The sequence below is a fragment of the Aythya fuligula genome, chromosome 2 (genome assembly GCF_009819795.1).
Source record: "Aythya fuligula isolate bAytFul2 chromosome 2, bAytFul2.pri, whole genome shotgun sequence".
NCBI lineage: Eukaryota > Metazoa > Chordata > Aves > Anseriformes > Anatidae > Aythya > Aythya fuligula.
The window spans coordinates 64,074,245-64,090,108 of record NC_045560.1 but is presented as its reverse complement, the minus strand read 5'-3'; the positions used below and the strand labels follow the sequence as shown (position 1 = coordinate 64,090,108).

The 15,864-nt window shown below is 36.2% G+C and overlaps 1 protein-coding gene across 4 annotated transcripts in view; it reads left to right on the top strand.

The window, feature by feature from the left end:
- LOC116485540 (solute carrier family 12 member 7) overlaps positions 1-15,864 on the top strand; it is an 81,795-nt gene that overhangs the window by 2,706 nt on the left and 63,225 nt on the right. For 3 of the 4 annotated variants that reach the window (XM_032181015.1, XM_032181014.1, XM_032181017.1), the window contains exons 2-3: positions 12,450-12,547; positions 14,806-14,928. In XM_032181015.1, coding sequence (XP_032036906.1) covers positions 12,450-12,547; positions 14,806-14,928 — 221 coding nt within the window. Of the gene's footprint in view, positions 1-3,783; positions 3,827-12,449; positions 12,548-14,805; positions 14,929-15,864 lie in introns of those variants that run through there. The other variant, XM_032181016.1, reaches the window with a different exon arrangement.

Genomic DNA, 15,864 nt, shown 5'->3' with positions numbered 1-15,864 from the left:
TCTATGTGATAAGAGTAAACTGGGATGTTCTTACTCTCTACGTTCTTCGCTCCATAAACACTTGAAATTCTAGCCTTGTATTTTCTGATTGTGTGATGCTTATATGTGTGCATAGGAGGTGGAAGCTTACATGAGTGGCTGGTTGGCTGGATTGTAGTACTGGCTTCAGTAGGATTTGTGATGAAGAGTAATGGGGAAGGGCAGAAATTAACGTTTGGATTGAACAATACAGCTGAAATTTGGGGCCTTACTGACTCAGATTCCTCCTGCTACTTTGTATATATTTATGTGCACCTATCTTGTTCAGTGATCTTATAGTTCCCTATAAGGGAAGAGTGCTTAGGAAATAGTAATTAGTGAAAGAACAGAAGGAAAGAGTGATCTGTTGTGGGGGGAGTAATGGATGAAGTTTTAGAAGAACTTATGGTTTTTGTTCTTCACATTTGTCAGTAATAACTGCCTACAGTATAGACCTGTAAAAACTTTGAAATCAATCAAATTTGTCTTTCATTACAAGTTCAACACATCAGATGTTTTGGAACATAACTAGCATCCTGTAGTGTTATGTACCTAGTCACAGCAGTGTCTTACTTAGAAACCAATATGAAAAATAACTCCTACAAAAAAAAATTAAATTGAAGAACGTCAATTACAAAGAATATCAATGGCAAACTTGATCGGTTCCCAAGAAGTCATAGCATTTGTACTTACGTGGGGATTCTGTTAATTTCTGAAAAATGCTAATTCCAGGAAAACAACAGGATAGTTGAGGGTGCATATATGCAATGGAGGGAAGACAGGCTAATCTCACTGACATCTGTAGTTGATTATCTGTCTGCTTCTGCTTAAACACAGGACCAGTCTACTGTTCATAACTTGCTGCACAGAAAATACATTACATTTTTGTGTTCTGCTTCATCCCCTTGCGGTTTCTCCATATCTTCACACTTATTTAAATCTCCATAGATTAAGTACATAAGCAGGATAGAAAGGGATAAAGAATCAGCGGTGTGCACGGTGTATCCAGTACTGGCCAGAGGCTGATGCTGTTGTCTAGGGATATGCATGGGCTGGTGAACTGTTTCCATGTTCTTCCAGGCTCCAACCACTTGTGGGTCAGATATAGCTGAGGCTTCTGTAAAACTTGATTTAAAAATATAAACACACAAAAATAAGGAAAAATGAATCAAATTCTAATTCTATTTTTATTCTAAATACACACAGCATGTCTCTCTTATGTAGTCAGGAAGATAATGTGGTTTTGGTATATCAGAAACTGGCAGTAAATTCTGCTGCTCAGTGGCATATTACCTCTTTTTTGTTTGTTTCTGAACCAGTCATCAAATCAAGCTAATGCCTGCCAATCCCTTTCTAGACTACTCATGATTTTATAAACCTAGTCCCATCTCAACCCTCTCACTTTACAAATGGAGTATTTTACATGTAAGTCATTCTATGTGGGAACCATTGCTTAATGCTTGTTCCCCTTTCTGTCTTTCTCTTGAACTTTTTCTACTTCTGTTCATTTCGGGAAGGTGGAGGTTCAAGAACAGTGTGCAATAATCATATTGTGAATGGACTCTGCTTTTTATACCTTTGTCTAACATGGACTTCTTTATTTTTCATTCCCAATGTTCAAGCTGTGTTTTGAAAAACAATCATTGTACAGTTGTTTTTTATGAAAGTCTTAAACAGAGCATCTCATTTATGAAAGATAAGAATCAGCTAGCTTGGAGCCATACTATCTAGGGTTGTTTTCCTTCATGTATGTAAATACCAACTTTTACAGTTCTATGTTGAATTTTGCCTGTTGTGTTAATGTCCGTTTAGTCTCAAAGGTCCTCTGCAGCACTTCACAACTACCTAGTGTCTTGACTAAGCTAAATAACTTGAAAGAGTTTCCAACTGTCATATCTCTGGTCACCTAATTATTTTTGTTGTTGCATTTTATTAATATATGGAACAGTATGTGTCTCAGCACAACTTAAACAGCCATCTGACTATTACCCTTGTCTGAGTAGACCATGCTTGTCTTTTTTCTTACTCATTTACTGATGTCTTATCTGAGATCTTCTCTTTCAGTCCATGGTCATTTTATTTCTTTAAGTGTGTTCAGTGAATTTCGTTTCAAATGTCTTGGCAGACTGAGTCAGAGATCCTGATGGCAGACTACATAAATTCAATTTCCATTCTCATTGATTCTCTCAACAAGCACTTTCAGCTTTGTGAGGCAGTCTCCCTTTAGAGAAGTTATTGGTTACTTTCCCCCTGCCCCTTGGCGTGCTGAATAATGCAGTTTTGGTATGGAGAGTGCTGTTCCTCTTGCAGAGAAAGGCACATCTGACAATTGACCACAGGTGTGGTTGAAGCATGTAGGATTTTTCTCTGCTGCAAGGGGCATTGGCTGTCCAGGTCATCTCCAGATGTATGCCTAGCTATGCCAAGAGACTCTAATTGGTCCATTCACCATTTCAAAATGATGTATGTAGCCAATTTAATTCAAGTGTTTCTTGCTCTATTGTATATATGTAGCTCTATTAATAGCTACAAGGGAAGTAAGTGGGAATGAGAGAGAGTTAAGGATAATGAACTAAATAATTTCACTTTTGTAACTGTTTAAATGTTTTTAGACTGTTACAGTGTTTTCTCCTCTACAGAAGGAGAACCATAAGTTACTGCTTGATATGGACTACAAATTATTATTTTTATTCAATTCTGTTGAAGTCAAGTAAATTAAATGCTGACATTCCCATATAGGACTTACTGCCCAAGAGCTAAATTCTAGTTCTAAAACAATTTTAGACTATTCCAGGAGGAGAGACTATCAGATATAGTGATAAAAACCCTTATAATGTTAAATTCTCTGATCCAGTAATGAAAATATTGTTACTGAGATCTCTTGATCATTTTATTGTTGGAAATCTGGCTTTCTTTTCTTAATGATATATTTGCAGTCATCAGAGTATGGTGAATAAAATTTTTCTGGTGCAACTGTTTTTTTATTAGTTTTTCATAACAAAACTTTGCTCATAAAGTTTTATTATGGTATAATTTTTAAGATTATTGTGACCCATGTGTTAAAATCTCAAGCACTGTAAAGGCTGCCTTTGGTAAGGGATATGTAGTCAAGATGTTAAAGCATAGCAGATCATAATAGGTGCTGCTGAATAAACTAGGTCTGTCTCCAGTATTACTGTTTGTGGACTGTTTTAGGGAGCCAAAACAGCAAGAAACTGGTTATAATAGGAACATGAAGTTTTTTTTAATAGGCTTTATTTCCATGAGTCAGCTTGCTGTAGAACAGTGTTGTTCCACTGCCATCTCAATGCACATCACCACCTTAATAACAATGCAAATTATTTTTATTTGCCCTCTAAACTGATGAACTACAGTTTTATCAAAAACTTATTTTCTGGATTTGAGTAGAAATAATGAACTTTTAAGGATTTCTTTCCCCTTTTACCCAGCATGGGTTCCATTGTTCAAAAATAGATTCTTGTAATTACTCTCCAAATAGGTTCTCATAACCCTTTCCTGGTTCATGTGGTGGTGCTTGTGTAATTGGGTAATATTTGTTTTCCTACTTTACTGTATTGGATGTACCAGTTCAATAAGGAGAATGTTTTGTGCATACTATGCTGTGTATAGCTGCAGCTGCTTTAAAAAACATTTATTATGAAAATTAGTATGTATCTGAACAAATTAAGATCTCACTCTTTCTGGAAGAAGAAAGGAAAAACTTACTCTGTTTCTTGCCTTCTAACAGGGGGACACGTTTGTGCCTTCTAACACTGAAAGCCTCTTCTTGCAAGCCTGCTTGCTTGAAGTGAGTAAAACCTTTCAGTAGATTATTGAATGGGAAGCTTACTTTCATTGAAAATATGACAGAACTTGGCTTTGTTACCTTAGAACTGGCCTGATAGAAACTTACCAGGACAGGAGCAATCGAATCGCTCGCTGCCATTGATTAGTCCTATCTCCCTCTGCTGGCACAACTTGTACAGTGCAAGTGCTCCTCAGGTCCACAAGCTGTTTTTTTTTTTTTTTTTTTTTGGTGGGGTGGGAGAGGTGTAGGAGTCAAAACGAGGAGTGACAAGAGCCAGGCTTTTTGCAGTGTCGCTCACTTAAAGCAGGTCTTGCAAGAGGGGCTTTATGAAATGTTCCTGGAAGGAGCCTTCTAGCCTTTCCACAGGTGACCTTTTTTTTTTTTTTTTTTTTTTTAGTGTAAGCATTAAGGTCACAGGGAAAAGTAGATTTCAGCTTTGATGCAAAGGTTAGACCACAGGAAGAATAGTCTGCTCTAAGCAATAACATCAGTTTAATACAATTGAAATAGTTTGTATGAAGTTGCTTGAGGCTAGTGCAGAATGCGTAAAATAAGTTAATGCATAAACCAGAAAACAATGGTTAATACTCTTTCAAATTAGATATGCAACTTCTAACCGAAGTTGTAAAGGGGACCCCTTTATAAGACAAGTATTTTGAAATTATAAAGAGTGCTTCCAAAGTTGCTAGGATTATATTTTAAAGTGTTTTATTTATCTGTTACATCTTAAGTACAATATTACAAGCTCTACCTACATAAAATCATTCTTTAGCAACTACATTTGCCTAAGATCTGTTCATATGTACTTGATGCATAAAACTAACTTTTTTGATACTACATAAATCTGTGAAATAGGTTACTACTACTTGTTAGTGTTTACCAATCTTTTTTATAAGTCTCTCGAGGTGAATTTATTTGATGTGAAGAAAACCTTAAGCAGTAGCTATTATTAGGTAACGAGATGGTTTTTTATTAACTTGATCCTGCCCATTTCACTAAGCACAGTGTTTATTGCTAACAGAAATGCTGCAGCTGGATTCTGGTCAGAGAGTTTGTGACTGTCATATAGTTTGGCTTTGTCATGTGCCTGGTTACAGTGCATGAAACCTTAATGACTTCTTTCAGGATTAATCCCTTACTAGTAAGAAACAGGATTTGAGGTCTTAAGCAAAGCTGGGAAGAGGTAACTGTCAGTTTCCATTCCTGATGCATGAAGAATCAGCAGATAAGAATGATTTGATTTACTTTAATTATGAATGAGCAAGATAATGAAGAAAGTGGGCAAAATCCAAGTGAGTCTCTATATATGCAGTATTGTGTTGTAATGGCTATTTCAGTTAAGTATCACGTTCTATACTTATAGCTGTCCTGTGAAGAACTTATAAAAAGTCTTTCTAGTATGCTTTCATTGGAATTACACTGTGCTTGATTATAATAGCCTAAGTAAAGGAAAATGAAAAAAATTAGTGATGTTGATAAGGGAAGGGATGCAGTACTGGAATCCTCCATTATATGAAGGGGTTTACAAGGAGGTTAAGTACATCATGTGCTGCTTTTCAAGGAAGCTTAAATTGTACTAGTCATTGGTAGTGATAATGCAAGAAATTAGGTGATTTGTTAAAAATATGTAGACACTTATTTTAAAAGTATCACTTTGAAATGAAGTAGATTGCACTGACTTCCTAAGCCCATTCAATGTAAAAAAATAACAAACAAAAAATTATGGTGGTGAAGATGTGTTGAAACAAAGTTATTGATGTCTTTTCCTAATTGGAATTTAAGTAAGGCAATTGTTTTTGAAAAATTTGGGTTTACTTTAACACTCTAGAGAATACTTCTATATGTTTTTGGAGTAGGAGGGGTGAGAAATCTAATTTTAAGATTGTCTGAGTCCTTTTATTGCCTGCTAATTAAAAAAAAAAAAAGACATACAGGAAGTAAATATGCATCATGAAGAAGATGGAATTTATGCTTTTTGCCACAGGCAACATGACATTTTGATATTTCATTTAAGTGACTTCTCAGCTTTTTTTTAACCCTAAAACATTTATTTACATTAACAAGAGATGCTTTTTTTTTCCCTGTTTTTACAAACAGGATCTTATCTTCATGTTTTCATTGTATAGTGGTTTGTTCTTAATACGACCCAATACTAACTTCATGAAATGCCTATCATAGTTTTTATTAGAAAGATCATTGTATCTTGCTAACCAGATCCTACTTCAATGTACATACAAGGGCTGTGATTAAGAGTTGCCATTTGAAAATGTAGTCTTTTTTTTTTTTTTAATGTACCTGTTGCTTAGTTTGTTAGAGGACTTATCAAGGCCAAGCTGATTTGTGGCCATGTGGTTCAATTTAGATGGTTTTCAGAGAAGTGAGAAATACCTGTATTCTTTTGCCATTTAAAAAATAACCTGCTTTTTTTTTCTCAGATTAATGTTAATTTGTTGCAGTATAACAGGAGACGTAGATGCTTGCCATACGGACTTGTTTGGACAAAATTTGTTTGAATACAAAGGCAAATAGGACCACTTCTTGAATGTGAACAGTATGTGATAGGTATAGTGTGGAACAGCGAGGAAGCAGTGAATCTGGAAAGGATTTAGGGGTCAGACTGGAATAGAAGAGCATGATCTTGGTTTAATGCTGTGGTAAAGAGCATGATCCTTGCAGCAGAAAGGTGATTATTATACTTCTGTAAATAGTACAAATGAGACTGTAGAAGGCTGTATTTGATTTTTAGAGTTTGTATTTTTCTTATATATCTTAAAAACTGGAAAGGATGTTGCCATAAAAATGACTGGAGATTAGGAGAATGCTTTATGAACTTAGTTGGTTTAGTTTTTCCAAAAGGAGTTTAAGAAACTTGATAAGTATTGTAACCTTCATGGATGGAAAATGCTGAGTGCAAGTGGTTAAATCTGGAAGGTATACTAGGAAGTTACAGATAGGAATGTGAAGATCCAAATTCAAATGTAGAAATAAGGAACAATTCTTTGAGATTTTTCTTCTAATTTAAAAAATCTGAATCGTAACAGGAAAATATCTACCATTTTATTTTTATTTCAATTCTGAAAACATGAGGGTCAAATCTCAGCATGTTTTCTCAAAGTTGTAGAGCCTAATGAACACTCTGTAACCTGTGGAAGGGACAGGAAATAAGATTAGATGGGCTAATATTTTTTGTCCTTAATCTCTTAAACAGGCATTTTAGTGCAAATTTAGGATCACTTAGATGACTGTTTGCCTTCTCAATTCCCAAGCTCTGGTCTGTCATTTTCCCTAAGACAAGATACCTGTAATACTTCTTTTTTATAATGTTCCAACTCTTTTGAATCGTGGAGGAGGAGGGCAAGGACTATTGTTCTATGATTTAGTTAGATTGGCATCAGTGCTAAAGAAGTGTTTTTGCTTACTCAGGCCGCTTATTCCTGTCCTTATTCTTGTCTCTGTAGTGACAGCATAAGCACTTGTGTAGTGAACACAAACTCAACTGGATTCAAAATTACAGCAAAAAAATGAAAATAAAAGCAAAATAGTTCTCTCTGAACTCTGTATTACTCCACCAACCCTGCTGAATAGTTACAGTTTCTGTTTGTGTGAGGATCAGGATTGGGTAAGTTATAAGACAAGAGGGACACCTTTTTCTGTGGCAAAGTGGTCTCTGCCTGTTACATTGATTGTAATCTATACTGTTGAGCTCCATCTTGTGCTGCATAAAATTGACTTGTTAGGATTTGTTTAGATTTTTTTTTATTGGTAACGTACCTTAAAGTATTCTACCTATCAATGATTGTGAGGGTCACTACTCTTCATGAAACTTTTGAGGAATGAGAATTTGAACAATGTGCTGCTTTGGCTTTACGACCAGCACTTTGAATGCAGACTTATTTCAAACATAAGTTTTGTTTGGTGTCTGGAAATGTTAATGAGAAATTATTTGATGACCTTGGCAGTTCTGAACTTTGGGCTAACACAACCCTAAGTTATTACAAGTTTGTAATAACTTGTGTGGGTTACATTGCATCTGCAATTGGAAAACTGATAGATTGGTTTGGGGGCTGATTGTTATAATAGCTATAGTTGCTTTTCTCATAATTGTACTAGAGAGGAATGGGGAGAAAATATTATGGTAAAAGGGCTTAAGGTTTAGATAAGGTACAGGGAGATCACACAGTAATTATTGTGACAGGCAAAACAGACTCAGCATAGGGAGACAGTAGATTTATTGCCTATTACTAAACAAGCTAGAGAAGTGAGAAACAGAGGAAAGAAACCAAAACACATTTCTTCCCCTTTCTACCTCCTCCTCCCCAAGTGGCGTAGGGGAACAGTGGAATGGGGGTTATGGTCAGCCCATAGTGCTTCTTCACCGCTGCTCCTTCTCAGTCATCCTCGTCCCTTGTGCTGTGAGGTCCCTCCCAGGGGATGCAGTCCATAGTGAACTGAGCCTGCGGGGGCTGCCCACAGGCAGCAGCTCTTCAAGCACTGCTCCCACACGGCTCCGTACCACGAGGTCCATCCCCCAGGAGCAAACTGCTCCAGCACAGGTCCCCCACGGGTGGGCAGCAGCTCCCCCCAGACCCCCTGCTCCTGCGTGGTCTCCTCTCCACAGGCTACAGGTCCAGCCCGGAATCTGCTCTGGCAGGAGTCTTCCACAGGCGGCAGCCTCTGTCGGTGCAGGGCCACCTGCTCCACCGTGGTCACCTCCACGGGCTGCAGCGTGGAACCCTGCTCCACCGTGGTACTCCATGGGCTGCAGGGGGACAGTCTGCTTCCCCGTGGTCCTTACCACAGGCCGCAGGGGACTTCTGCTCCAGCGCCTGGAGCACCTCTCCCCCTCCTTCTTCACTGACCTTGGTGCCTGCAAGGCTGTTCCTCACTCCTCTCACTCCCCCAGCTGTGTGGCAGTGTTTTTTTTCCCTGTCTTAAATATGCTTTCACAGAGGAGCAAACAACGTCGCTTATTGGCTCAGCTCTGGTCAGCAGTGGGGCCCTTAACTAACATGGGGGCAGCTTCTAGATTCTTCTCACAGAAGCCACCCCTATGGCCCCCTGTTACCAAACCCTTGCCACATAAACCCACTACAGGTGGATGTAAAAATTAGGAGGAATAGCCTTTGCATGTCCCATAAATAAACAAATACCAGATAGACTTCCAGTAAAGGTACATTAGTTGTGGCTTTAGTTTGTTTACCTACTGGTCCATCAGTAAGCATGGAGCTGTGCTATGGTATGTGAACTTGTCATAGTAAATTAATGATGATAATTTTTAGAAAGTATATAACTGAGGTGGGGGAAGCAGAGGATATGTTATTTCTAAAGCTTAGGCGTTGCACACCTTACGTAAGGTGGAATAGAGTGTCACATCAGCAGTATTTTTTTGGTGTGTCATAAAAACCAGGAAACATGTCAAACCATATGAAACAGATTAAAAAAAAAAAAAAAAACACGTTTATTTTACTTTTCTTATTTTTACTTTCTAATACCAGTGGTGTTCCAAGATTAATTACTGGCTCAGATGAACTGCTAGTCTGGTCCAGGTTTAAGATGATGCCTGGAAACCATCATATTTGAATTCCATTCACAAATCAAACAATGCTAAATGCAGATTTTTGAGTGCTTTAACTGGAAGTGTCAAGAGGTACTAGTCACACTGCGTAAGCTTTAACTGGATTCCAGAAGACACACGCATTAGACAAATATCTAAGACTTTGGAAGCAATCGTTTTTATCGTATATAAAACTTGCCTCCACACACCAGAGGGGAGTTTGAAGCAATTTCAAAGGGAAAAGCATGTAAAAAGCTGTTCATAAACATAGGAATAGTGAATAAACTGGAAATAAGAGACTACTTGTCAATAAACTTTTGCAGTTACTCTTTTCAACATCAGTCTTTTGTCAAAAAAAAAAAAAAAAGCCAACAACAAAAACTGTTGAAACAGATAATGCTGATCAAATAAGACCATGTCAAATAGAATGAAAATGATGAAATAAATATTGGCAAAACATGAAAAGAGAGTACAGGGTATTTAAAAAAAAACAAAAAAACAACACCACGAGATTTCTATAAAGCCTGGCGGTGACAGACTATATCAGAGAGTAATATTGGAAAGCTTTAAAAGAGTTGCAGTGTCAGTTGGAAATGCTTAAAAAAAAAAAAAAAAAAGATATGAAGAGCATGAACCCTAGGTTTTTGTTTTTACATTTGAAGTCTGCTAGGTGCATTTGACAGGACTTGTTTGTTAGAGATGATGATCTCTATGATGAGCTCTTTCCTACTGGAACAAATCCAAGAATCCCAAGCATATAACGGAGGACTTTACTATTCACTTATCTACAATTTTAAATACTCAAAATGCAGTGCTGAGGTGTTCATTTTATCTCCAGAACTGGTAAGACAAAACTATATTCCTTAGTAACAGAATTATGAATACTGATTCACATTATTAGCTTGCCCTTTTGATACTTTGTATAGTCTAATATTGCTGCTGAGTAGTAACTCTGACTTTACACACTGCATGAAGATAAAACAGTACTTGAAATTCCCCAGCTTATTTTTTTTGAAGACTATTCCTTCCTAAAGGGTTTGGAAGTATTAATATTTAGCTAGTAAGTACAGATACCATCTCTCACTAAACAAGAAAAGTTAATGGAAGTGCTTAGCAAGAAAAGTATTAAGAAATCTCATCCAATGGAAGAGGTTTATTTAATTTAGGAATTGGCTGTATAAGAAATACATTTTTTTTAAACTTTAGCATAAATAACATTAGTCATTTCAAGGAATGCAGCTGAAAGAAGATAATGCTCCAGTAATTCTGTTAAGAAACTAAGAAGTTTTAGTCCTTGTATGCCTTAGTGTGAAGATGTAAGAAATCAGCATGTATCTGAGTGGGAACAGAGTTGCTTTTTATTGGCTATAGCAATACTAACTGAACTGTTCTCTAGGAGTCCAACAGAGCTGATAAATGCCAATTTCTCTGATAATCATGTACTAAACTGGCACATTCCATCATGCTCTGTAAAAAGCAAACAAACAAAAACCAACAAAATGCACACCACACAAAACAAGCTTCTCCCCTCGTTCTCCCCTCCCCAACAACAACAGCCAAACAACAAACCTACACACAAGCTTGGTAGCTGGTCAGTGGAGTGGGAACTATTTAGGTTGTAGGACTTGAAGCAGTGGGACGGATGATACAAGCTTAAGTAGAGAAACAGAAAAATGAAAGCTGGACATTATGGTAGAATCCTAGATAAGAACAGTAGATTGTGGATGAATCTTCTCTGGACCATAGAATAAATTCTAGAGGCCTAATGGACAACAGCTATCTTTTGAATCTCTCTGTCTTGATACTAGTAAGTATTGTGATACTGTAAATCTAAAGGAGCTATGAAGACTGGTTGACAACATTCCTGAAGGATATTCTGTCTCATCTGCTTGAAGGACTGAGATCTATTTTTCTCTTATTACAACCAGGATGGTACTTGAAGTGCTGAGACTGCCTTCTGGTGTCTATCTCAGTAATAACATTGTTCTGGGACTGTGTGGGGAAAAAAAGTGCGCTGGAAGGATAGAGTGGAGAACGCACAGAAAAGAACAGTTTGTTCTCCAGCTTTTTTTTTTTTTTTTTTAATTATGTGGTGAAAGGACTGTGTAAGTGTTGTTGCTGTAACAAAATATAAGGCCAAAAAGCACAAGCAAAGGACTTGAGGCTATTTGTGAATTCCAGTGTTGCGACAGTTACGAGCATGTAACTCCTCCTGTATTGTATGGACTGGAAACTAGGGGAAGTGATGCTGTATTTTTATTTTTTATTTTTTAAGAAGGTGTTTTAGAGCAGGTCAGGGGATCTACAGCTTTGTGAGATCGATATTTCAGTAAGGAAATGATTAAGTATGATGTCTCATTGAAGAATCATAGATATAGAGCCCAAGAATCCTAGATCCCCACAACTTTTGCAGCTTTTCTAAAAATAATTATTTTGTAGCTTTTTGCATAAATTCCTGCCTCAACACTACAGAAGTGTTGTTCTTTTCTTTTCTTTTTTTTTTTTTTTTTTTTAATTGGAGTCAATAACGTTTGGAAAAGCTAGGCTAGCTTAATATACCCCCACATCCCCCAAAGGTTTATGTCAAGTTCTATTAAAGAGAGATTTTAAGTAAACTAGAGAGGTGATAATATGTAGAAGTTTAAAAGACAAAATACTCTACAAAGGTTACTCTGTTAAATTAAGTTTTAAATTTTATTTCCTTAGATGTGGACACAGTCTCTGCAACTGACTCAGACTTTCTTGAACTAACCCTTGGGAACCCTTTCATTTTTGCAAATCTAAGACTTCAAAAAAAAAAAAAAAAAAAAAGGGGGGGGGGGGTGGGAGCAAACAAAAACAACAGCAACAAAAACTAATTATTTCTTTTTAAAACAATATAGCTACATCAAGTGATCTGTAGATTTTTCAGAATGATGATTCCTTGTCAAGATAGATAATTTGTCATTGTCCTCTTTTTGAAGCAGCAATTTGACTTCAGTTCCATTTGTTTTCTGGAATATTCTTAAAACGGTATCTTCTGAACATCCCTTTTATGCTAAAACCTTGTTGTGTTGTTTTCTTTTACAGCAGGGGATGGGATTGCCAGGGAAAGTAGTCCATTTATTAACAATGCGGAGATGGACAGAGGAAATAAGTATGAAGGAAAGAATATGGCTCTCTTTGAGGTAAGTTTTTTGTTTGTTTGTTTGTTTGTTTTTATAAAATATTACAAAAGAAAATATATGTTACCTTCAATTCAGGTTGTGGTAGTAAGATAGAAAACAAGGAAAACCCTCTCCCTTTTTTCTGAAATTTAGCATAGTGGGGGAAAATCTGTGGGAAATTTAGTGGGAAAAACATTACATTTCAACAGGTTGGAATGCTGTAATAAAAAAAAAAGCTCATTTTTTTCTATATTCTAGTTTATATATGCAAAACTGGTAAATGTTGGTATGCATTGCTATGAAGAGGAAAGATGAGCCTTCTTGCATTTAAAATTGGTTGTCTATGAATTAGTTGTTGATAACTGCTGAAAGGTTTAATCTAGTAGTTTTAACAAAGCATTATCAAGTACTAAAAGAATCGGGAAATATATTATGTTGATCTGGGGAAAAACATACTTTTTAAGGAAGCAAAGCTATAAGCTGCGATAGGCCATGACTTAAATATATTGTCCAGTTACAATGTATAGCATACCATAGGTATTTATGCTTTCTAATATAAACATCTGATTTTTAATGCAAGTTTAATGCCTGTTTAATTCACTGAGTAATTACAATCATTTACAGGGCAAAAAAAGTATATTGATATGATACACTTAAGTGCTGTTTTCACGTTGAAATGGTACTTTCAGTAAGTTTAGCTTAAGTTTTACTTCAGTAGCATCCACTGGTCTTGCTTTGGTGCTTTGATAAACAAGGTCTTTGTTACGTTGCTTGCTCATCTTGCTGTTGCATTCAAGCCACCGTTCTTGTCTTCCTCTTATGCTCCTCCCTTCTTTCTTCTAAATATCTTTGCACAGAAGACATGTTTCAGTTCCCTTCTTCTGTATAACCAGAATGCTTGATTTTACTACTTTTCACTAAATCTTAGAGAAGATTGTGCTAGAGATCAGTGTTGTTAGTCATTAAATGTCTATTTGTCACTTACAGAATTTTTAAATAGTTTTTTGACAGAAACCACGATCGAGTTTAGTCACTGAATTTCTCTCCTTCAGACTTTTAACTCATTAATATCCCAAATTATCTGTTGTTCAAATCAGCCGCTGTATTCCTCAGTGTTGATAAAATCTCTGTACTTGCTGCTTTTTTCTTCATTGTCCCTAATTGACTTTGAATATATGCTTGCATCAGTTATTTTTAATACTGCCTGATGTTAAATCCTCAGCTGATGGTATAAAGAAAACTATCTTTTGCTTATCTCAGATCATGGATCATGCTGTTATAGTGTCTTCTTGAAAACATTCTAGTGACTTCATCACCATTGCTGATGTAGTGTTCAATCTTTTCATAGCATGTGTTTTGTTGTATGTTTCGTAGCCTCATGTTTTCAGTTGACTTGTTTGTAACATTTCATACAAAAGTAAAAAAGTTAATGTATGTTGACTGTGATTATCATGACTTAATGCCTTCAGGCAAAGATGCCTTCGTTTTTATATCTTACTGTTTGCCATCCTAATCTCATCTACCTCGTAGTGTTTGATCTTGCATGTTTGATTGAATTTACTAGTTCTGTTTTCCTGGAATACTTTTATTATATGTGCTTCTTTGGGATTTTTATTTTTAGCATGCTTTGGTTTTGTAGCAGATATTTGGCTGAAGAAAGATGGGCTGACTTCTGTGTCAAGTAACGCTACATATGTTTAATTACGTGTCATAAGAATATATGTGCCTGTATTTTCAACAAATGCATGCTTTGGAAGTAGTATGCATGTTTTGAGATAAAAAATCTGTAAGCCTACAACAGTAGGTTTGGGAATGATCCTTAAGAATTGTGGTTCCTGAGAGGTCCTCAAATCTGAAGATATTTGGTGTTTGAGAGAATTATCAGAGGCAATTATTCAGGTGTTTTTTCTAACATCTAGCTAGTGTCTAATGACTTGATGCTGCTAGTGCAATCCCATAAACATTGTCCCTTATAATTTTTAGAATAATGGCTGTTCTCTAGATTTCCCTTGTATTCTAGCTTTACAGGCTGCATATTGTAAGATCGTTTGCTTATTTTTTATTTTTATTTTTTTTTAAAAAAAGCAATATAGCCTTGTAGCGTTGAACTTCTAAAAAGATTTAGAACTTTCTTTTGATTGACAGATGACTAGTCTTTTGTCATGCTAGATTCTGGATTTGAGTTAGTCAGGGCTAACCCACTGAGTTTGTTTGAAGTAGCATCATAAAATCATGACTTAAACTTTTTAATGAATACAGTTGTCTTAAAATCCCTACAGGAGGAAATGGATAGCAATCCCATGGTGTCATCTCTTCTTAATAAACTAGCAAACTATACGAATCTGACTCAAGGTGTGGTGGAACATGAAGCAGATGAAGACACCAAGCGAAAAGAAGTCAAGGTATTTAAACTTCTCTTTTTGTGGCTAGATTATCATGAATATTGATGTTTTAAAAAAAAAACAAAGGATGCCTGAAAACAGGACACTGATAATACTGTACTTAAAATTGAGTTGTTATAATTTGTTGTTCTTAATTTGTTGTTCTTGGCATCATATTTTAGCAAGAACTTGCTGTAAAAGTCCCAGATGAAATGTGTAAAACTAGGACTCAAAGCAAGCACTGCAAGCACTCCTGTTTCCTCTTCCCTTCTTTTCTTCTTCCTTCCATCCTTACATGAACATGAGTATTTTTATCTACCTTTGATGGGGATGCAATGTGAATTTTTCTCCTTTTGTTGGTTTAATGATGCATTTTATTTTTTATCTCAGGTTGAAATTGAAGGAACACTTGGAAAAAGTCACTTTTTAATTCTGTTAATATGGTAGCAGTTTTGTTTTTTGAGTAGCTCTATATTTTCTGTGTTCAGAGGAGGGAAAGGCTCTCTTTAACACATTTCTAAACATATTTGCTTGAAAGTGACAGCTAAAATCTCTGAGGGTTGTCTGCTGGATGCCCAAAATTCCTATCTAGACCTCTAGGAAAGCAGTATATGCAACCTAGTCAATCTGCAATAAAAACTTAGATTGATCCCTCTGCGAAAGGTTGGAAGCAGTTCAGAAGGAGAAAGCCTGGATAAAAAACATGCAGCCTGACAAATCACAGAAACTTCTATTCAAGCAGGAACGATGAGGTGGAATTGGCAGGGCTTGGAGAATGAACCACAGAATGAAAACTAGGTATAGGAAAAAGGAGAGTACTGAGTTACTTGTCTTTCAGTATGACTGGGGGGGACTGCTAGTGAGTTTTTTTCGTCTTTTTTTTTTTTTTTAATTCAGAGCTATGGAGGAAGAAGTAAAAGTGGATAAGAATGAACAGAATCATATAATTATAGAATC